Raw genomic sequence first — 25,655 nt, forward strand, 5'->3', positions numbered from 1 at the left:
ACCGAGCGAGGTGGCGCAGTGGTTAGCACACTGGACTCGCATTCGGGAGGACGACGGTTCAATCCCGTCTCCAGCCATCCTGATTTAGGTTTTCCGTGATTTCCCTAAATCGTTTCAGGCAAATGCCGGGATGGTTCCTTGCCTATCCTTCCCTAACCCGAGCTTGCGCTCCGTCTCTAATGACCTCGTTGTCGATGGGACGTTAAACAACACTAACCTAACCTAACCTACCAAGCTAGTGTCATCAGCAAACAGAAATATTTTAGAGTTTCCTGTAATACTAGAGGGCATATCATTTATATAAATAACGAACAGGAGTAGCTCTAACACTGATCCCTGGGGCACCCCCCACTTGACTGTACCCCACTCAGACCCCACATCAGAGCCATTCTCAACACTGTGAATAATGACTTTTAGCTGTCTGTTGCTAAAGCAAGAGATGAACCAGTTGTGATCTCCCCGTATTCTGCAATGGTCCAACTTCTGGAGCAATATTTTGTGATGAACACTATCAAACACCTTAGTTAACTCAAAAAATATGCCTAGTGTTCGAAAACTTTTCATCAATCCATCCAGTACATTGCAGAGAAAAGAGGATATAACATTTTCAGTTGTTAAATGACTTCTAAAGCCGACCTGTACATTGTTAGCAAATCGTGTGATATAAAATGATCAATTATCTTTACATACACAGCCATTTCAATAACTTCAGGAAACACTGATGGCATAGAAATAGGTCTAAAATTGTCTGCATTATCCTGTTCTCCCTTTTTATAAAGTGGCTTTACTACTGAGTGCTTTAATCATTCAGGAAACTGACCATTCCTAAAGGAAAAATTACAAATATGGCTAAATACGGGGCTAACATTTGCAGAATAGTACTTTATTATTCTGCTAGGCACTCCATTATATCCATGAGAGTCCTTAGTCTTAAGTGATTTAATTATTGACTCTTATCTCCTCCTTGTCTGTATCACAGAGGAGTATTTCAGACATCAATCTCGGAAAGGCATTTGCCAAGAGAGTTAAATGATTCCATGTTGAAACTAGATTTTCATTTAATTCACCAGCAATGCTCAGAAAGTGATTGTTAAATACTGTACATATATCTGACTTGTCAGTAACAGAAATATTTTTACAACAAACTGACTTTATATCGTCAACCTTGTGCTGCTGACCACACATTTCCTTCACAACTGACCATGTTGTTGTTGTGGTCTTCAGTACAGAGACTGGTTTGATGCAGCTCTCCATGCTACTCAATCCTGTGCAAGCTGCTTCATCTCCCAGTACCTACTGCAACCTACATCCTTCTGAATCTGTTTAGTGTTTTCATCTCTTGGTCTCCCTCTACAATTTTTACCCTCCACACTACCCTCCAATACTAAATTGGTGATCCCTTGATGCCTCAGAATATGCCCTACCAACCGATCTCTTCTTCTGGTCAGGTTGTGCCACAAATTTCTCTTCTCTCCAATTCTATTCAATACCTCCTCATTAGTGAAGTGATACAAATACTTTCAGAAACGACTTCCTGACACTTAAATCTTAACTCGATGTTAACAAATTTCTCTTCTTCAGAAACACTTTCCTTGCCATTGTCAGTCTACATCCTCTCTACTTCGACCATAATCAGTTATTTTGCTCCCCAAATAGCAAAACTCTTTTACTACTTTAAGTTGTCTCATTTCCTAATCTAATTCCCTCAGCATCACCCGATTTAATTCGACTACATTCCATTATCCTCATTTTGCTGTTGTTGATGTTCATGTTAGACCCTGCTTTCAAGATTCTGTCCATTCCATTCAACTGCTATTCCAAGTCCTTTGCTGTCTCGGACAGAATTACAGTGTCATCGGCGAACCTCAAAGTTTTTATTTCTTCTCCATGGATTTTAATACCTACTCCGAACTTTTCTTTTGTTTCCTTTACTGCTTGCTCGATATACAGATTGAATAACATCGGGGAGAGGCTACAACCCTGTCTCACTCCTTTCCCAACCACTGCTTCCCTTTCATGCCCCTCGACTCTTATAACTCCCATCTAGTTTCTGTACAAATTGTAAATAGCCTTTTGCTCTCTATATTTTACCCTTGCCACCTTCAGAATTTGAAAGAGAGTATTCCAGGAAACATTGTCAAAAGCTTTCTCTAAGTCTGCAAATGCTAGAAACGTAGGTTTGCTGTACCTTAATCTAGCTTCTAATATAAGTCGCAGAGTCAGTATTGCCTCACGTGTTCAAATATTTCTACGGAATCCAAACTGATCTTCCCCAAGGTCGGCTTTTACCAGTTTTTCCATTCGTCTGTAAAGAATTCACGTTAGTATTTTGCAGCCGTGGCTTATTAGACTGATAGTTCGGTAATTTTCACATCTGTCAACACCTGCTTTCTTTGGGATTGGAATTATTATGTTATTCTTGAAATCTGAGGGTATTTCGCCTGTCTCATACATCTTGCTCACTAGATGGTAGAGTTTTGTTAAGCCTTGCTCTCCCAAGGCTGTCAGTAGTTCTAGTGGAATGTTGTCTATTCCTGGGGTCTTGTTTCGACTTAGGTCTTTCAGTGCTCTGTCAAACTCTTCCTGCAGTATCATATCTCCTATTTCATCTTAACTACACTCTCTTCCATTTCTATAATATCGTCCTAAAGAACATCGCCCTTGTATAGACCCTCTATATACTCCTTCCACGTTTCTGCTTTCCCTTCTTTGCTTAGGCCGGTATTACACTATCAAATTTCTTTGTCCAATATCTTTGTCAAAGATATTTGATAGTGTAATAGGGATCTTTGACAAATGTCGTCCAATATTTGATCAAATCTAGGCCGAGGCCGTATATTTGATCAAAGAAATCGCTTGTCTTTTGTTCACTGCAATGCGATATGTTACCACGCGGAGCGCTAGCATCGCTGCAGCGTTCTGTCGTCTGTAGTGTTTTTATAACCATTGCCGATAAATACAATTGGTGTGTGCCAACTACTACAGAATTAATAGAGATGTCTGAAGCTGATGAGGCGCTTTACAACGTGAGGCACCCTGAATACAAAAATAGATTAAGAAAATTGGAGACCTAACCTGACCTAACCTAACCTAACCTAACATAACCCTCTCCTGTAGCAAGGAATCGGAGTGTTATAGTGAGCCTGTCTTCTGAAGATGTAGCAGTTCTTAAGTGAAAATTGTGCTTTGTGATATGAGGATACACTTCATTGAGCACATACAGAAATGTATGCTCATCCATTCTTAAGTAATTGATGTACGACTTGACGTCTTCCACTGTAAGCTCACGTAACAAGTTTTGTTGAATGCTTTTATCGTGTCGTCGTAAAACCCACGGCTTCACCCAGAGTAGATTAGTTTTTCGTTCCATAGATCCGTGCTGAGGAGATCCTCGTGGATGTGGAACATGTCGATTTTTTTTAAGCTGAAATAAAAATACTAATAGTATGAATAAATACAATACATCATTTGTTTCTATTAAAAATTTCGCCAATGGAGTAGAAGGAGTTGGCCAGTAGTAAGTCTTTCAGGCTCCTTTTAAACTGATAAACTGATCTTTATTTCTAACTAAATTTTTTATGTTTCCTGGCAAATTATTGAAGATGAGTGTTCCTGATAGTGGACCCCTTTTTGAACTAAAGTAAGTGCTTTTAAGTCCTTGTGCAGATCATTTTTGTTCCTGGTATTGTATGTATGAACTGGTTTGTTTGTTGGAAAAAGAGATATATTATTTACGACAAATTTTATTAAGAAGTAAATATACTGAGAGGCAGTAGTTAGTATACCCGGTTCTTTGAAGAGGTTTCTGCAGGAGGTCCATGAATTTACTCCACAAATAATATGTATTACACGCTTTTGGACCTTGAAAACTTTTGTTTGACTTCAAGATTTACCCCAAAATATTATCCCATATGACATTATGGAATGAAAGTATGCAAGCTTTTTCATTTTTATGTTGCCTATGCCTGCTAACACTCGAATTGCAAATACAGATTTGTTAAGGCGTTTCTGCAGTTCTGTGGTGTGCTCCTCCCAACTGAATTTATTATCAAGTTGTAATCCCAGGACTTTTAAGACTGTCAACCTCGTATGTATGGTTCCATTCCCCCCCCCCCCCCCCCACTTCTTTTCCGCATGTGCACACAATGCAATTGGAGTACGTAGAACTGCTGCGGTTAATAACAAGTTGTTGTCAGCCATCTTGAACTTTGACGAAAAATTTGATGACAGTGTAATACCCCTTGTAGCGCTACGTCAAAGATCTTTGTCAAATATATTGTACGGAATATTGGATCACATCTTTGATCAAATCTTTGACAAAGAAATTTGATAGTGTAATACCGGCCTTAGTACTGGATTTCCATGTGAGCTCTTGATATTCATACAAGTGGTTCTCTTTTCTCCAAAGGTCTCTTTAATTTTTCTATAGGCAGTATCTGTCTTATTCCTAGTGATAAGTGCCTCTACATCCTTACATTTGTCCTCTAGCCATCCCTGCTTAACCATTTTGCACTTTCTGTCGATCTCATTTTTGAGACGTTTGTATTCCTTTTTGCCTGCTTCATTTACTGCATTTTTATATTTTCTCCTTTCATCAATTAAATTCAATATTTCTTCTGTTACTCAAGGATTTCTATTAGCCCCTGTCTTTTTACCTACTTGATCCGTGCTGTCAATTGTTTCCTTATGCTCTCCCTGAAACTCTGTACAACCTCTGGTTTAGTCAGTTTATCCAGGTCCCATCTCCTTAAATTCCCACCTTTTTGCAGTTTCTTCAGTTTTAATCTACAGTTCGTAACCAATAGATTGTGGTCAGAGTCCACATCTGCCCCTGGAAATGTCTTACAATGTAAAACCTGGTTCCTGAATCTCTGTCTTACCATTATATAATCTATCGGAGACCTTCCAGTATCTCCAGGCTTCTTCCATGTATACAGCCTTCTTTTATGATTCTTGAACCAAGTGTTAGCTATGATTAAATTATGCTCTGTGGAAAATTCTACCAGGCGGTTTCCTCTTTCATTCCTTAATCCCATTCCATATTCACCTACTACGTTTCCTTCTCTTTCTTTTCCTTCTATCGAGTTCCAGTCACCCTTGACAATTAAATTTTCATCTCCCTTCACATCTGAATAATTTCTTTTATCTCATCATACATTTCATCAATCTCTTCCTCATCTGCGGAGCTAGTTGGCATATAAACTTGTACTACTGTGGTAGGTGTGGGCTTCGTATCTATCTTGGCCACAATAATGCATTCACTATGCTGTTTGTAGTAGCTTACCCACATTCTTATTTTCCTATTCGTGATTAAACCTACTCCTGCATTACCCCTATTTGATTTTGTGTTTATAACCCTGTTTCACTTGATCAGAAGTCTTGTTCCTCCTGCCACCGAACTTCACTAATTTCCACTATATGTAACTTTAGCCTATCCATTTCCCTTTTAAATTTTCTAACCTACCTGCCCGATTAAGGGATCTGACATTCCACGCTCCGATCCGTAGAACGCCAGTTTTCTTTCTCCTGATAACAATGTCCTCTTGATTAGTCCCCGCCCGGAGATCCGAATGGGGGACTATTTTACCTCCGGAATATTTTACCCAAGAGGACGCCATCATCATTTAACCACACAGTAAAGTTGCATGCCCTCGGCTGTAGTTTCCCCTTGCTTTCAGCCGTTTGCAGTACCAGCACAGCACGGTCGATTTGGTTAGTGTTACAAGGCCAGATCAGTCAATCATCCAGACTGTTGCCCTTGCAACTACTGAAAAGGCTGCTGCCCTCTTCAGGAACCACACGTTTGTCTGGCCTCTCAACAGATATTCCTCCGTTGTGGTTGCACCTACGGTACGGCTATCTGTATCGCTGAGGCACGCAGGCCTCCCCACCAATGGCAAGGTCCATGGTTCAGGGGAGGGGGGGGGACGGGGCAACTGACCATATGGTTTTAATTAATAGCTAATTCACAGGATAAAATTAAAACCAACTGACCATATGGTTTTAATTTTATCCCGTGAATTAGCTATTCTATTTGTGTATCACATACTCTTTGCCTTCCTAATAACATTTTAAGCACCTTAAAGTACTGTTTGTAATGGGCCATTTAGTTTGATTGTGAATATTTCTAACATTTTGATATAATTCCCGCTTTGTTCTGTGTGATATCTTTATCCCAGTAGTCAGCCACCCAGGCTGACTTTTACTGCTAGTACCCTATTTAGAATGTTTTAATGGAAAGCAACTCTCAAAGAGCATGAGAAATGTGTTAAGGAAAGCATTATATTTGTCATCTATGTTATTGGCACAATAAACATCTTACCACTCTTGCTCCTTGATGAGGTTTAAAAAACTCTCTGTTGCTGTTGGATTAACTTTCCTACATAGTTTGTAATTGTATGTGACATTTGTTTGAGTACAAAAGCCTTTTAGTGTTAAATTTTGTGCATCATTATCTGAAAAGCCATTCACCATTTTACTAACAGAATGCCCATTTAGTAATGAAGAATGAATAAAAACATTGTCTATGGCTGTGCTGCTGCTCCCCTGCACCCTAGATGGAAAAAGCACTGTCTGCACCAGATCTTATGAATTTAGGAGATCTACCAACATCTTTTTTCTTGCACCATCATACACAAAATTAATATTGAAGTTACTACATGTAACTAATTTCTGGTAATTCCCATAAAGTGAATCAAGAACACTCTCTAGCTTGAGCAGAAATGCTCTGAAGTTACAGTTAGGGGCCTATAAACAACAGTTAAAAGTTTAGTTTCACTAATTTCAACTGCCCCTGCACAACATTTCAAATATCTGTTCAGTGCAGTGCTGTGATACATCTATGGACTCAAATGGAATACTGTTTTTTTAAATACATGACCACTCCCCCACCCCGCAAGGAACTCCTTGAAAAACATCTAACTAATCTGTAACCTGGTAAAGGAAGCTTATGAATTGTCAAATTATTTAAGTGATGCCCTGATATACCAATAATTTCAGAGTCAGCATCTATAAGTAGTACACTAACTTTGTCTAATAACTCTTATATTTTGATGAAATACGCTAATTCCTCCTCTATTTGGAAACATGACGTTCTCTGAAGGTGAGCCCTTAGTTAGAGGACTTCCTCTGAGCAGGTATACCTATCAACTGACTTCAGTCTTAAAAAAGGTGCAGCTCTAACACCAACTACTACTACCTGTTAAGGTGCGGGCTATGCCTAGTGAAACCTGATCTACTAGTAGACTCAACTAGAAAGCTTTGGCTGAAAGCTAAGTGTATAACAGCCTTTCCGGTGTGCCTATCTGCAATTCAGCATGCCATCTTTATAATAAGTAGCAATCTATCATTTTCCTTATGGTGTTAATTATGACATTTGCATCACAGAAGGTATCACAAGTGAAAGTACTGTACCATTCAAACTAAGTGGAACAAAAGTGTTGAATGACTCATTATGCTTAATCCACATATGACAAAATGCAGGCATTGATTTGACCGTGTGTAAATTCTCTTTTTCCTTGTGTTAAAGCTATACTTGAATATGAACTAGGATTTACATTAATAGTGTACTACTTTTCTAAAATTTTGGCTTAAAAAAAAAAAAAAAAAAAAAAAAACACGCTCAAAAACTTGCACACTCTTGTACTTGAACAAAGATTGTGAGCCAGGAGTGGTCTTAAATCTCTAAAACATTCATTAAAAAAAAAATAAGTTCATTGATGAAGCCTTTCAAGGTGTCTGTGCACTATACATGAGGTGACAAGTCATGGGAGACCTGCTAATATCATGTAGGGCTTCCATTTGCCCTGTGTAGTGCAGCAACGTGACATGGCATGGACTCAACACGTCATTGGAAGTCCCCTGCATAAATACTGAGCAATGCTGCATCTGTAGCTGTGCATAATTGCGATAGTGTTGCCAGCACAATATTTTATGCATGAACTCACCTTTCAGTTATGTCCCATGAATGCTAGATGGGGTTCATGTCGAGCAATCTGGATGGCCAGATCAGTTGCTCAAATTATGCAGAATGTTCTTCAAACCAATCGTGAACAATTGTGGCCTGGTGACATGACATATGGAAACATGATGCCCATGAATGGCTGCAAACTGTCTCCTAGTAACTGAACATAACCATTTCTGGTCAATGATCAGCTCAGTTGGACCAGAGGACCCAGTCCATTCCATGTAAATACAGCCCACACTATTTATGGAGCCACCACCAGCTTATATAGTGCCTTGTTGACAACTGTGGTCCATTGGCTTTGTGGGTCTGCACCACACTTTAACCATACTGTCATCAGTTCTCACCAAATGAAATTTGGACTCATCTGACCTGGGCATGGTTTTCCAGTCGTTCAGGGTTCAACCGATATGGTCACAAACCCAGGAGGGCTACTGCAGACAATGTGCTGTTAGCAGAGGCGCTCTTTGGTCATCTGCTTTCATAGGCCCTTAATGCCAGATTTTGCAACACTGTCCTAACGGGTATGTTTGTCATACAATCTGCATTGATTTCTGCAGTTGTTTCATGCATTGTTGCTGGTTCGTTAGAACTGACAACTCTACGAAAATACCACTGCTCTTGGTCATTAAGTGAATTGTCCATGGTGAGAGCTAAGGCCTGAAGATTTTGTATCCTTGGCACACTCTTGTCGATGCATATCTTGGAATATTGAACTTCCTATTCATTTCCGAAATGGAATATTCCATTCGTCTGGCTCCAACTACCATTCCACATTGAAAGTCTGTTAATTCCCCGTTTTGTGGCCATAATCACCTCGGAAACCTATCCACATGTATCACCTGAGCACAAATGATGGCTCCGTCAGTGCACTGCCCTTTTATATCTTGTGTACGTGATACTACTGACATCTATATATGGTTTTTGTCACCTCAGTATATTTTGTTCAGTGGTTTCAAAACCCTCTCATTGCACACATTTCTTTTTTACAGTTGCTTGTTGTTAGTTCTTGGTTTGTTTTGCTGTTGGAGGTCACTTTTTGCTGTTATGACAAATAACATTACAATCCATCTTCTTTGGCCACTGATGCAATCACCTTGGCGACTATCTGTCATGCGTATGTAATAGAGACTGCGTCTTTGACATCATACTGTGGTTGAATGTAACAAACTCCATAATATCAAGACTGAGATTCTAATCATTAAATATAAAATGATTTTAACCATGGTGTGATGTGATGTCTACAGCGTACCACATTTGATTAACTTTTGATTACTGGAACCTCCTTGGAAAGAAATTAGTTTAGGGCAGGGAGATTTGTAGAATTTGTAAATAAAAGAGAATAACAAAGAAACAACAGAAATAATTTAATATGGGAATAATAAATGTCACAAACTAAAGCTGACCTGTATAGAATTCGACACATATCATCCTACTGAAAAGTTCCAGAACACCACCACCCCAAAAACAAGTAAATTTGTTCCATTTGTATAGTTTAACTACAGAGAATGATACACAGTTGCTTATATGAACACATGGTTATATGAACCAAAGCAAACAATCATTTTTGGGAAATAACTTGTATCACAATTGTTTGTGCACATAAAGTATAGATTGCCACACACACTTACCAAATCCAGCAAATTATGAATAAGAAATGATTTCTGACTACTTCATTAGTAATGTGTGCAGTACATACAACTAATATATGTCTATTACCATCAAATGAAATATCCACACAGCAGTGCTGTTATAAATATGCGCGATAAAGAGCCTTCAGTGATGTCACAGTCGTCACGTTGAGTGTGGCAGAGGTCAAAACTGATGGCTTGCATTGTAAACTGGAATATACCTCATTTCTATACACGGAATATACCTCATTTTTATACACATTCATGGCGAATAGTTTGTTTTCCATTGACTTGTTTTGCCACATTCTGAACAAACTAGTTTTCTCACTCTGCTAATTAGTCACGTGTATATAAACAACAGACTTGCTCATTGCATCAGTCAAACATCTGTACTAATATTATAATTGCAGAACTATGTCTGCCTCTTACATTTTCACAACTAAATTGCTGAACCAATTTTGGTGAGATTTATGTGGAGAAAGCTTGAACACCGAGATAGGACATAGGCTATTTTAGTAAAGTTTAGTAAAAGGTGCTTGTTTGATTTGAAGAATATTATGTGAATTAGGGAAAATATTTACTCTGAAAAATCTGTTTATTCTTTGACTTTTGAACTTAACTCATTTGTGAAAATGCTTTTACTGGTTTGTGTGTTCTACGCAATGCAATGGATACAGTGCTTGTACAGTCGTCAGTGTGTTTAATCCATACATACATACATACTAATATTATTAATTGTGAAAGTATGTCTGTCTCTCGTGTTTTCATTACTAAACAGCTGAACTGATTTTGATGAAATTTGGTTTGGAGATAGCCTGAGGAAGAAGATAGGCTACTTCAGAAAGAAAATAAATCAACCCTTAAGAAGAAGCAGTAGGGAAAAGAAAACATATTATTTACATGAGTGAACATGATCTATGATAAAAGAAAAAAAAATTAAATATGTTGCACAGTGCACTCGTTATCTAATGTACAGCTGTTTAAATAGCATGATGCAGAGATACGTGCCTGTGTCCCTTCACATGCACCATTTGGCAGTGATGCTGTGTGTGCTGCCACACTGTGGATTGGGTCAGTTGGGGGGAGGGGGGCTTCGCACATCACGAACTATACTTACCAAAGACAGACAGACCCATGAGGGCAGCTGACATCATTATTGCATGTACAATATCTTACTTACTCACCTACTCACCATCACTCGTCATAATAAAACTACTGATATCTGATAAGTGAGTGAAGTCACAAGTCGTAGTAACCAGTAGAACTAATAAAATCGGATTGTTTTAACTTCTTTTGAAACCGCAAATATTCTGTCTCAGCTGTGGTTTCCTGTTACGCTGTACTCCTTTCTTTTCATTGGTGAGAGTATGTACAAGAGTCTGTCCTAACTTTGTTAAAATTGTGTTGTAGATTTCATTGCTAATAAAGATGAAAGAAATTTCACTCTGCAACATCATTGTGTATGGCCGTAATGTCACAGTTGTACCTTAACCCTTTCAGTCTCTCTTGCTACAGTTGTGTATATAAACTTTTACTGTGCCTTATCTGCAACAGGAGCATTTTTCCCAATGGAAAACTGAGGTACACATTTGTGAATGTTCAATGTTTCATCGTGCATAAGTGCTGCCAAATGTTGGGCATCAATATGAAAATATCAGCAAGTCAATGTAGCAGTGTGCAGCAGCTTGTGACCACCTGAATACATGGTGGTTTGCTATATTCCACTGTATAATTGAATATTGTTCTTGTTATTTTGCATGGTAATCATTGAACAATCATTTTAATATTTATTACGTTAGAGAATATTTCGTAATTAGTTTGGTTCCTAAAATGAATCCAAGTGTACAAATTATTATTTGAAAATGGGTTCATATTTTTGTACAACTCTTGTATCTAAAATCATTAAAAATCGCCTAAAAGCATTAGCACATAAAGGAAAAGTTTCCTTCCTTCAAAAATAATTCAGGACTGAGAGGGTTGAGGTAGTGATGTATCCTTTTGCAAACAAACAGACTGCAAGTCACAGTCATGCATAACTTTGAGAATACAGAGCACTAAATTTTGGACAGCATGTTGAAAACAGAGGTTAACGTTGATTACCCCCTCTAGCTCTTGGGACTTCGCCATAAAGATATGTGGTGCTACAGTCGTTTGTGTGTGTGTGTGTGTGTGTGTGTGTGTGTGTGTGTGTGTGAGAACCAATCTTTATTTATTCACTGTCAGCTTTGTCTCCTTCAAAGTAATCCCTCTCGGATATAACACACTTGTGCCAGCTCTTTTTCCAGTCTTGGAAACACTTCTGGAAGTCACTTTTCGTCATGGTGTTCAGGTCCTTCAGCAATTTTGTTTATATCTCATCAGTGGTGGCAAAACATCATCATTTCATGGTTCTCTTCAGACTAGGGAATTGAAAGAAGTCACAAGTGGCTATGCATGGCAAATATGGCAGGTGAGGTAATGCAATGGTTTTGTTTTTGCCTGTAAATCACAAACAAGCATTAAGGTGTGAGCAGGAGCATTGTCGTAATGTAATTTCCATGAGTAGTTTTGCAACAGTTCTGGTCATTTTCTTTGGATAGGTGCATGCAAATGGCGCATAATTTCTAGGTAGAGCACAGTACTGATAATATGACCATAAGTCATGAACTCGTGATGCACTGTCCCATTGTAATCGAAGGAAGGAGTGAGAGAAAAACTTTCAAATGTGATCAAACTTATCGATTTTTTTTCAGTCTTGGCTCTTCAGGCAATTTCCATTGGTTCAGTTGGGCCTCGGTGTGGATGCCATACCCATATACCCACGTTTTGTCACCTGTTATTATCTTCTTTAGAAGTTATGGATCACTGTTGTTTACATTCAGCAGTTCCTGAGTGATGTCTAAGCAATGTCATTTGTGGTTGAAATTCAACAATTTTGGAGCAAACTTTGCTGCTACATGTTTCGTGCCCAAAACCTCCAAAAAAAATTGCATGAGCCAAAGGATGTGCTGACATCATCAGCAGCCTCACTGGTAGTGAAATGGTGAGTTTACAGAACCGTTTTCTTTATTTCTTCCAAATTGTCATCCGTAATTGATATGCTAGGGCTGGCTCGTCCAAACTGTGCCCCTGGGGCGCTAGCGCCCGCGATTGCCCGCGGCCCTCGCCCCGGGCGAATTCGTATGTTGTCGCAGTGGCCGAGCTGTGTCACTTAGCTGGCCGTGCAGACCGCCCGACAGCCCGCCGTGCCTCTCCACCTTATACCATTATAAGACCCAACCACGGGTTTGGATATTTTTCTAGCCGTGGAAAACGTTTTAGAGTCAATGGGTTTAAAATGGGAACGCCTGACCAGTGTAACAACGGATGAAGCCCCTACGCTACGAGGGATACGCACTGGATTCCTGGGTTACGTCAGGTCAAAAATGGCTGAAGTCGGCTGTTCCTTATTCGCGGCAGTCCATTGTCTGATATACCAGGAGGCACTTTGCGCGAGGATTGTCAACATAAAAATTTTTATGGACACAGTTCTTCGAACGGTTAATTATCTTCGATCGCATGGACTCACACATCTCCAATTTAAAGAATTTCTGGCTGATATTGAAGCGGAATACCCAGACATCCCCTGCCACACCGAAGTAAGATGGCTGAGCAGAGGAAAGGTGCTTCATCGGTTTTTCTCCTTGAGGGATGAAATAAATACCTTTTTGAAATGAGAGGACGTCCAGAAGAATTACTTTGTGATCCTAAGCGGGTGGTGAATTTGGCTTTTTTGAGTGACCTTACTGGTCATTTAAATACTTTGAACATTTCACTCCAACGCGAAAATCACTCTGTTGCTGATTTAGTGCAGACGATTCAAGCATTTAAAAAAAAAAAAAAACTTATTTTGTGGGGAAAACAGTTGCGCGAGAAGAATTGTGGACACTTTCCTGCACTAGACAGTGTTACGGTACAGAAGATGTGGATTTTTCAGATTATGTTCAAATCATTTTCGAATTACAAGAACAGTTTGAAAACAGATTTTTGGAGGTAAGTGAGCTTCAACCGGCCTTATATATATATATATATATATATATATATATATATATATTTGTTCGCCCATTTTCCCTTCGGGCAGAGGACCTCTCACAAGTGCTTCAACTAGAGCTGATTAACCTGCAGTGCGATATCCGCCTGAAGAACCGCTTTCTTGTGTGTACAACTTCGGAAGACTTTCACAGATGTCTTCCACGAGAGAAATATCCTCTTTTACACAAGCACGCGGTCAAATTTCTCTCAATGTTTCTACGTATATTTGTGAGCGCGTTTTCTCTCTTTTAAAGCTTGCTAAAACTAAGAACCGTTCATTACTTGGCGATAAAAATCTGACTAATTCTTTGAGGTTAGCAGTCTCACGGAATATCGTACCAAACCTAGACAAAATCATTTCCTCGAAAAAGAAAAACGTGTAAAATGTTAATTGTCTTCTTTAACAATGTTGACTGTAAGCAGTAAAGAGCTTTATAACCTTAATTCTATTTTTAGTAAGTTTTCAAACTTGGACAGTTAAAATTATTACGTACAAAACAGCAAACTAAGGATCCGATTTCTAAACTCTGAAAAGGGATACAAAAGCTGTAGCACGAAGTATAACAAAAAATATTTACTTGACTCTACTAACAGTAAGTATGAGACTCTATATCCCTTACATAAAATTAATTCTAAAATAGAATATTTTGATTACGTTAGATATGACCGCGGGACAGTCCAGCGCAGAGCAGTGCTGTGCGGTCTCACTCGCTCCGCAGCGCTCTCTCTCTCTCTCTCTCTCTCTCTCTCTCTCTCTCGCTCCTATGCTGACACTGGCGACACATGGTTGAGGACGGGGCGCTGAACTACACTGCCTTGCGCCCGCGGGGCGCGGGCAGCCTGCCGGGCGCAATTCTTGGATGGGCCTGTGCTAGGGCATCCAGGGTGGCTGTCGTCTTCAGTGTCTTCTCAGCCCTCTTTGAAACATTTATAACATTCGTAAACTCTTGTCTTACTCATAGTAGATTTGCTGAAAAGCCACAGTCAGCATTTTTAATTCATTGCTGCACTTTATTCCATATTTCAAGCAAAATTTAATTCAAATTCATTTAGCCATCTTTTTCAAAAGCAAAAATTTGCCGAACACTCAAAAACATGTATAACCTTTCCGACTATCAACAATAAAATAAATATTAGAAACAGCTGAAAATGTGAACATATGCCAGGAACACCAACAAGATATATTTTTTTAAATCAATTATATAGAGCTCACAAAATTAAAAAATATCCGTTCGTTTTTAATCACATATTGTACATCAACTTAGTTTCAGGAGAGAATTACTGTGGGGATAGGACATCCTTATAGGGTTAGAGGAGGGGGTGGAGTTGCGCAGAAAGTGGTATGTAAAAAGAGTTGAAAACGACCAATGTTAGCATCAGATTTATATATTTGGTGTAGCAAGGCTGACAGGTGACATCTTTGATGACATTTCACCACTAGCGGTACAAATACAGAAAGTGACAAATATTGTGTGTAGTCAGATTATGTTTTGAAAAAATATTACAATAATTTTTGAAAAGCTTTTACTTTATTAAATACTTGCACATTGTAATTATACCATTACAACATGTAAACAAAATAAATTTCTGTTTCATGCCATTTTCATATCTGATGCAATATCAGGATAAATAAGTAACCAAGCAACTGAAACATTGTGCCTTGTTAAACCTGAGATTATAGTGACAGTTTCTATCCCATTCATTATTCTGCGAGATCTATGTCAGTAATTTAGTAGTGAAGGAGACAACTCAACAAATAGCAGAAGTGTTGAGTTGTCAGTGTGCACACACAAGAGAGAATGAAAAGTTGCTAACACCTGAAAGAAATACTTTGATGAGCTAGAGCCCGCGCGCGCGCGCGCGCGCACACACACACACACACACACACACACACACACACACACACACACACACACACACACACACACACCTGTCCATGCCCCTATATAGTGCCAGTTAGACACACAGTGTTGGCATGCAGTGTGGTAGGTGGTCTTGGGTTGGATGTAGGTTATGTCAGGTGGGGCAAGTAGAGGAATAAAGAGGTGGGAAGCAGGAAGATGGGTTTGGGGAGGGAATAGCTAGGTGTGCTGGTCAGGAAATCAGGAGGGAAGGATGGCATGTGCACGAGCTAGGCATGTGATAACACAGGTACCAGAACTGGTGAGGTACGATGCATGATGATGATGATGATGATGATGATGATGGGACATGGTTGGGTACGGGGTGACAGGACAGACAGAGGAAGGGGAAATAGTTGGGTAAAGGATATGGTGACAGTAATTTAGCATAGCTTGAGACGTTGTTTGGCTTGCAGGTGTTTGTGCGGTATGGCTTGCAGGTGTTTGTTCGGTAGACGATGCCTGAAGCATGGATATCAACAGGATGTAAGTGTTGCAGGTAAGAGGGACACAGTGCTACCCATCCTCAATCCCTTTCCCTGCTTCCTGCCTCTTTCTCCCTCTACACACCCCACCAACACAACACCCACCTCACCCTAATCCACCTTTCGAACTTTAATATCAGCTTTGTGTGGCTAGCTACCACAGAGTAGGGATACTGCTGTGTGCATGCGTGTGCGCACACCGAAGGATTTCTTCCGAAAGCCACAAATTTTTCATTCTCTTTTGAGTGATTGTATCAATTACTCAACGCTTCTGCTGTTTGGTGAGTGACCTCCTTTACTCCTATATTATTTACATTATGCCAGAACTTTCCTATTGTATATAAGATCTGTGTCAGGTGATTTAGCGGTACAAGAAAGACTTTCAGTTAAGTGAGAACCAAGGGAATCCTCCTGTGCATGGTTTTGCTACAAACATTTCTTTGCCACTTACCAGATGATGTCATCTCCTTCACTCTATGTAGCCTGTTCCTCATAAAAAAATGAAGGAATAGTTGGATTTTGCTATGGATGCTGGTAACACTGGTGCGACTAACATAGATTGATTGTAGAAACTTGTATTTATTCGGCACTGCTCCCTGTGCAAGTATCCTTAAAAGTCCAAACACTGGTGGTAACATTGTATGTATGATGTATAATTCATTAAATAATTAACCAAAATACAAGGAGACCTGACATTGACATGTAATTTGTTACTAATTATATTTTTGCAAAAGTATTGCATTGAATAACCTAGACCTGGAATGGTTGAGTTGTAAGGATCGAGTCTGACCAATAACTGTTCAGTTCTCTTAATGTTCTAAGTACTTCAAACTTTTCGGTGTGTGTACTTTTATGTATGTTTTGTGATGATCATTTTCTGTTACTAACAGCAGTTATTTTTGTTGTCAGTGATGTGTTAACGTTCATATATTATTGTGGCGTGGCAAACAGTGTTTCCTTGAGCTCCATATATTTAACAGTTTTGGCACGTACCTTACTAGTCCTTTCTTGCCATAGCATAATCAAGGTTCATCCTTGCAGCTTCAGCTATGCTGCCCCTGACGCAGTCTCAGTCATCTGTCACTCGAAGGACCATATGCATGTCCATGTCTCGTGTATTGTGTGTGTGTGTGTGTGTGTGTGAACGAATGGAGTCATGTTGCTAACAAGCCATTCTATTCACGTGATTTAATAACATTGTTTTAGGGATGCTTAAGGTGACTCCTTATGATTTTTGATTAAATATACTGAATGCAATATAGTGAATAAAAGATATCATACCTATAATGCAAATGTCACATAGTGCTGGATAACCTCATCATCATTAATTTGAAAGCACTGTAGTTCTACATTTACATCTACATAAATACTCTGCACTCCACCATATGGTGCATGGCAGAGGGTATCCTGTTCCACTATTAGTTATTTCCTTTCCTGTAACACTTGCAAATAGAGCAAGGGAAAAAAACAACTTTTGTATGCCTCTGTATGAGGCCTAATTTCATGTATCTTATCTTCATGGTCCCTGTGCACAATATATGTTGAAGGCAGTAGAATCGGTCTGCAGTCAGCTTCATATGTCACTTCTCTAAATTTTCTTGGTAATGTTCCTCAAAAAGAATGTCTCTTCCCTCCAGGGATTCCCATGTGAGTTCCTGAAGCATGTCCACAACACTTGCATGTTGTTTGAGCCTACCAGTAACAACTCTAACAGCTCACCTCTGAATTGTTTCAGCATCTTCCTTTAATCCTAAACGCTGGAGCAGTAACCAAGAATAGGTTGCACTAGTGTCCTATATGTGGTCGCCTTTACAGAGGAACAACACTTTCCTAGAATTCTCCCAATAGACAGAAGTCAACCATTTTTCCATTTCATATCACTTTGCAACATTACGCCCAGATATTTAAACGATGTGACTTGTGTCAAGCAGGACACTGCTTATGCTGTATCCAAACATTACAGGTTTGTTTTTCCTACTCATCTGCATTAACTTCCATTTTTCTACATTTAGCACTAGCTGCCATTCATCACACCATCTACAAATTTGGCACGTTACTTGTAGAAGCATCTTTTAGGATCCACATCACTAAAGAAGCATCTTTTAGGATCCACATCACTAAAGAGTCTGTAAAAGTAAATTAAATATTAATTTTGATTGAAATACCTTCAGTATTAATTATAACTGCTTTAAACTTATACCTTTGGCTTTAATAAACGTGAATATTTTAGTGGGTAAAGTATACTGTCCCAGAGCTTAATGCTGCCTTACAAACTTCTCTGTTGTCTTTCTACTGGGTTTGTGTCTCTGTAAGTGTACAAAGATAACAACGTGAAACTACTGCGAACATAAATAATAAACCAGTTCTCTCCAATAATTGCTATATTGCAGACAAAGTCATGTTTACCACTAGGTTACCACTTAAGGTGACATACTGGATAAATCATTGAAGAAAGAATGATAGAGGTTATGTATTGTGAATCTCGATGTCTTTCAAGTTTTTGGTCTGTGCCAATGTAGTTTTTCTGTTTTTTTTTGCTCTTTTCAAGAGTAATTCATTATGTAAAGCCTTCTGGGTTTCTGTAGGGCATTGTTCTCATCATGAATATAGAGTAACCTGTCATGCGATAAAATATTTACATTCAGTATGCGCTTATATGGATGGCGTTAGTATCTCTTACACAAGGTATAAAAGTGCAGTGCATTTGTACTCAGGTGATTCATGTGAAAAGGTTTCCGATGTGATAATGACTGCACAACGGGAATTAACAGACTTTGAATGGGGATGGTAGTTGGAGCTACACGCGTGGGACATTCTGTTTTGGAAATGTTGTCAGTGCTAACAAATGAACAACACAGCATAAAGAACCACAGAAATCAATGTGGGACATATGACGAACATATCCATTAGGATAGCTTAGGAAAATTTGCCATTAATGGGCTATGGCAATAGACAACAGATTCAAGTGTCTTTACTAACAGCACATCATCACCTGCAGCGCCCCTCCTGGACTCGTGACCATATCGGTTGAACACTAGATAATTGGAAAACTGTGGCCTGGTCAAATGAGTCCTGATTTCAGTTGGTAAGAGCTGGTGGCTGGGTTCTAGTGTGGTTCAGACCACAAAGCCGTGGACTCAAGTTGTCAACAAGGCACTGTACGAGCTGGTGTTGGTTCCATAATGGTGTGGGCTGTGTTTTAGGCCATAATTGTTTACAATTGGTTTGAAGAACATTCTGGACAATTCAAACAAATGATTTGGGCACCCAGATTGCCCAACATGAATATTTATGGGACATAATCGAGAGGTCACTTTATGCACAAAATCCTGCAGCAATGACATTTTTGCAATTATGGACAGCAGTAGAGGCAGCATGGCCTAGTATTTCGGAAGGGGACTTCCAATGACTCGTTGAGTCTCTGCCACATTGAGTTGTTACACTACACCAGGCAAAAGGAGGTCCAACATGATATTAGGAGGTATCCCATGACTTTTGTCACCTTAGTGTATGTAAATGTAGATAGACAGTCAAGAGTGTGAGATGTAATACTCTCATGAGTGAGTGGTTGACACCTATATTGTGGCATGGAATGCAACCCATTCAACTTTTTGCGTTAACATAGACTTTGTTAATTGGTGAAAGTGTTGGTGAGACACTCTGATTCATGACGTCTCAACCACTGACCATAACTCTGAGAGATTTATTGGAGCTAATCCACATGTGAGTAGAGCGCCACAGTGCTCAACAGGATCAAAGTGGTGTGATTTGGGAACTGTTCATGTACTCTTAAGTCTTTGGGGTGTTCCTAAAACCATTCTTACACAATTTCACTTTAATGGGATGTTGCATTGTCTGGTTGAAGGTAGAGCTAGCATGTAAGGTGCTGCAAGCGAATAAACTGATACACATGACAGAACAGTTCATTCCTGTATCATTTACTGGTTAGAGAGGGTTGCAAACATATCAGTGTTTCAGTTTCATACTATGTAAGTATCTGCCACTTGTCTGAACTTTGCAGTGTTGATAAGTGGGATGTGATACTTAAATTGATTTTTGATGCGATCATTTTCTACCATGGGCATGTGCTAATGGGTTACATGATTGATATCAACCTGCAAAATCTTCCACCGTCCTTTCATTGTTCACTTGTTTTCCTGTAACTGTGCTAATCTCTGTGTTCTGTGGGATCATGCTGTGAGCAGAGGTGCGGTGTGAGATGATAGCTTCTGTATGCCATAGTGAGCGTGGATAACCAGCATTGGATATCAAGTAGCTTGTTGCACTGTAGACCAACTACCTTCTGTTACAATCAGCAGTAGTTGACAGTGACCCCTGTTGTGGACATACTGTTATCCACAGCAGTTTACTGTGGTGGCAGTTTCCCCACGTATTAAGATATTCAGGAAATACGCCCTCGTCATTGAACCACGTGAAAAGGCCAGTGTATGCAGAACCTCACAGATGGGATGTCCCATGTATTGGGCATCTGCTATATGGATAAGATCAAATACACTGATGTCGTGTGTGTTTCCCATGTTGTGCTCATTTGTCTCAGTGACAACCTGTTCAAAAACTGAGGATATTCCAGTCACGTGACATGCCAAACCATCCCATTTGCTATGGTGACAGGAGTGCTTCCTCTCCAACATGGCTGCTGTCTATAATTGAGTTTGTCATAGTGATATTGAGTGTTTCAGGTAACTAAAATGTTTGTACCGTCAGAATGTAAGTGATCTTGTAATTGCTGTTATCAATGATTGTTCTATTTTTTGTGTCGTTTTATACAGATCTGTTGTTTTAATATAAAGATCATGACTCATGCTGATCATGCAGGGAAGTGATCCGGGCTCAGATCTACGAGGTGTCGGGATGCTGGGGATGCTACAATTGCTCTATCTCAGTAGCAATCCCAAATTGTCGTCACTGGCACGCCACATTTATAGAGTGTCTACAGATACAACTCATAGCTTTCCTCTTGCTGTACTGAGTTTCAACCTGACACGGGTAGCCTTGCAAGCTTTACGGCATGGACAGCTTAACAGGTTTGGAAAAATATCTACTGCAATTATTTGAAAATATACGTTGCCACTGTTGCTCATGCATATAGTATATACGTATCACTCTGTCCGTTAGATAAAGCTGTTACCTGAGTAAATTTTTTTATTGTTATGGCAGTGGTACCTTCCTAAATCTGAATGTCTTTGTATGATTAGTGCAGAAGTGGTGTTCGTGGGGCTGTGCATGCTTTCTTATAGTGCAAGTAACACAGTAATTTCGCACCCTAACATTGCTTCTGCACCCTAACACTGCTTCTAGATCAATGGTTGCATTACATTAGTTCCAAATATGCATATTATCTTTTAAAAATTATTTTATGTTTAATATTGCCTTATTATTTTGCATGATGCTTCTAGCATAAATGTAAAAAAGAAAAGTGAATTTGAGCTACTGAGTTTAAACAATAAGTCCTCTCTGCAGACCAATAAAAGTCACCAGTGATCTCTCCATGAAAGAAGTATGGCTTCGTCTTTTCCTGATTTAGAGATATGAAAACGTCCTCTGTGACTATATCTGGCTTCTCTTTCAGTTTTGAATGTTTCTGCCTCATTGAAGCTAATGGAAGCTTTAGAACTGGTGTGTGTATTTTGCAGTATGCCAACAAAGTTGATTTTTTGCGTTGCTTATGAAGAGCTTTTAGTACCAATTTGATTCAAAAGCTTTCTCAGAATCTGTGAAACTTGGACAGATACAGTGGTGATTCATACTCATTGTTGCAGCCTGCAGTTCCATTCAAGACTTGCATATGATCCATTATAACCACTTCTAAAATAGCCAGCTTGTTTATTTGCTTAGGTCCATATTACACACTCAGATATTTTTCACCAATCTCTTATAGAAGATGTGATAAAAGCACACCAGTACACTGTCATATATTTTATAAAATGCCTTTGACAAAGTTATTGTATTGTGTAATATGGCATAAGTTATTAGAGACATATGTATGTACAAGATGTCTTATGAAATTGAAATAAGAACACCGTGAATTCATTGTCCCAGGAAGGGGAAACTTTATTGACACATTCCTGGGGTCAGATACACTGACAGATCACACTGACAGAACCACAGGCACATAGACACAGGCAACAGAGCATGCACAATGTCGGCACTAGTAGAGTGTATATCCACCTTTCGCAGCAATGCAGGCTGCTATTCTCCCATGGAGACGATCGTAGAGATGCTGGATGTAGTCCTGTGGAACGGCTTGCCATGCCATTTCCACCTGGCGCCTCAGTTGGACCAGCGTTCGTGCTGGACGTGCAGACCGCGTGAGACGACGCTTCATCCAGTCCCAAACATGCTCAATGGGGGACAGATCCGGAGATCTTGCTGGCCAGGGTAGTTGACTTACACCTTCTAGAGCACGTTGGGTGGCACGGGATACATGCGGACGTGCATTCTCCTGTTGGAACAGCAAGTTCCCTTGCCGGTCTAGGAATGGTAGAACGATGGGTTCGATGACGGTTTGGATGTACCGTGCACTATTCAGTGTCCCCTCGACGATCACCAGTGGTGTACGGCCAGTGTAGGAGATCGCTCCCCACACCATGAAGCCGGGTGTTGGCCCTGTGTGCCTCGGTCGTATGCAGTCCTGATTGTGGCGCTCACCTGCACGGCGCCAAACACGCATACGACCATCATTGGCACCAAGGCAGAAGCGACTCTCATCGCTGAAGACGACACGTCTCCATTCGTCCCTCCATTCACGCCTGTCGCGACACCACTGGAGGCGGGCTGCACGATGTTGGGGCGTGAGCGGAAGACGGCCTAACGGTGTGCGGGACCGTAGCCCAGCTTCATGGAGACGGTTGCGAATGGTCCTCGCCGATACCCCAAGAGCAACAGTGTCCCTAATTTGCTGGGAAGTGGCGGTGCGGTCCCCTACGGCACTGCGTAGGATCCTACGGTCTTGGCGTGCATCCGTGCGTCGCTGCGGTCCGGTCCCAGGTCGATGGGCACGTGCACCTTCCGCCGACCACTGGCGACAACATCGATGTACTGTGGAGACCTCACGCCCCACGTGTTGAGCAATTCGGCGGTACGTCCACCCGGCCTCCCGCATGCCCACTATACGCCCTCGCTCAAAGTCTGTCAACTGCACATACGGTTCACGTCCACGCTGTCGCGGCATGCTACCAGTGTTAAAGACTGCGATGGAGCTCCGTATGCCACGGCAAACTGGCTGACACTGACGGCGGCGGTGCACAAATGCTGCGCAGCTAGCGCCATTCGATGGCCAACACCGCGGTTCCTGGTGTGTCCGCTGTGCCGTGCGTGTGATCATTGCTTGTACAGCCCTCTCGCAGTGTCCGGAGCAAGTATGGTGGGTCTGACACACCGGTGTCAATGTGTTCTTTTTTCCATTTCCAGGAGTATATATAAAAAGAGATGACACCACATTTGTCATTCTTTAGTTTCCTAAGGACCTTGGGAGGTATGAAACTGTACATTACAGGACAGTTCATTTGCAATTCTCTTGTAATGTGAAGATATTTAGTAAATAATGTTGTTTACCTTTAATAATAGAAAATGCTAGTAAACACCAGAAGACCTGTCATTTTACAGAAAGATGTTGTACAGCGGAGTTTTGTTCGCTATGCTTTCAGCCAAATCAGTGAATGTGGAACATAGGAAAACTACGTTATTTAATATACCAAATAAGCCACCACACCTGTAGCTTAAGGGAAAACCATACAGACATGATAATAAATCATCAAAATCAATAAGACTATTTCCCGACACATAAGAAACCAGTTCCAGAATTTTTGCTATATCAGAGCCACAAACGGCAAGAATCTTAAAAACATTTGCTTTTTACACCAAATTAATTAAATTTACAAAAATATTCATGTATTAGGAAGTTGAGTGAAGAATGGGTGAATCATTAATCTCCCTAAAATTTTTTAAGTGTTAAGGAAAGTGCCTATGTTAGCAACAACAGATAACAACAGAAATATATGCTTCTCATGCATGAAATATGTGTATATATTATCTTGCTTTCAGTGGAATAAGCTGTAGATACTCATGTATTTGAAAGTATTTCTTCATGAATAAGTTGCAGCTTATGCCTCTGAAGCAGTGTGATAAGACTGTTTTTACGTGTATTTTGCGATGATTCATTCCTCTTGGTAACTCAGTAATGAATGGAATGCAAACATATAACAATTATTTCATTAATTAAGAAGAAAATAATGAAACACAATGCTTGTGGCACATATGACTGTCTGCTTTCTCACTGATTGGAGCACTAGTGTCGCTCCAGCAGTCAAACTATAACATGGATTTCTAGCAAGCAACTGATTTCATTACCTACAATCAGATGTTCAAGTGAAATTAAATGGTCTCCCTGTTTTTTAGAACTGTAATTCTATGTTAAACAATGGAAAAACCAGGATGAAATGTAACATTATTATGAGAAGAAAAGTTGCTATTCACCATATAGCAGAGAGGTAGGCACAACAAAAATACTGTCACAATTATAGCTTTCAGCCATTATGGCCTTTGTCAACAATAGACACAATAAGGCCTTATTGGCTGAAAGCTATAATTGTGAGAGTCTTTTTGTTGTGCCTATCTGCGACTCAGAGTCTCCACTATATGGTGAGTAGCAACTTACCTTCTGATGATATTGTAATTCTATGTTGGTAGCAGACAGAGCAGGAGCTCAGACTGGAAGGAAATAGTCTGTATCCGTCCCAGTATTTGCCTTAAGAAATTTAGGGAAGCCTTGGAAAACCTAAATCTGGGCAGCCGCACAAAGATTTGAAATGCTGTTACCCTGAGTCAGTCTTTTGTCTTACACTGCTCTACCATGCTTTGTCTGCTCAGTTGCCTCTGATATTATTTTGTAGTGTGCTGTGTCGTCTCCTGTTACATTTCCTCCTCTTCTTTGAATAATGTTTGTGATCTGTCAGATTTTCTTGGTGCTATTGATTAATGGTGTGCTTCCAGATGTTCTGCCAAGTTGTTGTTTCTCTTTTATGCACAATATTTTGATGACTAACCAAGCTCCTTTCGTTAGGTACTGCAAGTTTTGCTGTTACATGTACTCATTGCCTGGAATCCAACCAGACTATTTATAGCCGAGTTTGATTCTCCATGGCCCCAATGCCCTCTGACGCTTTTTGATTTTCCAGAGCCTCCACTGGTATTCCACAGTATCCAAATTTTCCCAGCCCAGCTCTGGTGGATATAATGGCTGGTGAGTGATTCTTGGGTTCTTTTCCTTTTCCTCTTTTTTTCTGTGTCAGTCTCAACGTCTTTCTCATGCATTCTTGATTTGGATTGCAGTGCTCATTCAGTTTGATGACCTTGAGTACCTATTCCTTACAACACAATTTGTAGGTGGTCTAATTCTTCTGTGAGACACTCCTCATCTGGAAGTGTTCAACGTCTATGGACAATACTCTTTAACACCGAATTTCATTGTGACAGATGGTGATGGCTCGAGGCGTGAAGACAGAGCCCAGTGTGTGTATGCTTCCTATATGCACAGTGACCCAGGGGTCTGTCTGTTCTTAAGTAACACATTGAAGAAAGGTAGCTGGCTCTCTTTCTCAATATT

At 40.0% G+C, this 25,655-nt stretch overlaps 1 protein-coding gene across 1 annotated transcript in view; it reads left to right on the top strand.

Annotated features, from left to right (window-relative positions):
• Positions 1-25,655, top strand: part of LOC126253390 (ELMO domain-containing protein 3-like) — a 131,989-nt gene that overhangs the window by 77,049 nt on the left and 29,285 nt on the right. The window contains exon 5 of the mRNA XM_049954685.1: positions 20,867-21,075. Within this exon, the coding sequence (XP_049810642.1) occupies positions 20,867-21,075 (209 nt within the window). The remainder of the gene's footprint in view (positions 1-20,866; positions 21,076-25,655) is intronic.

Source organism: Schistocerca nitens, chromosome 4, assembly GCF_023898315.1.
Source record: "Schistocerca nitens isolate TAMUIC-IGC-003100 chromosome 4, iqSchNite1.1, whole genome shotgun sequence".
NCBI lineage: Eukaryota > Metazoa > Arthropoda > Insecta > Orthoptera > Acrididae > Schistocerca > Schistocerca nitens.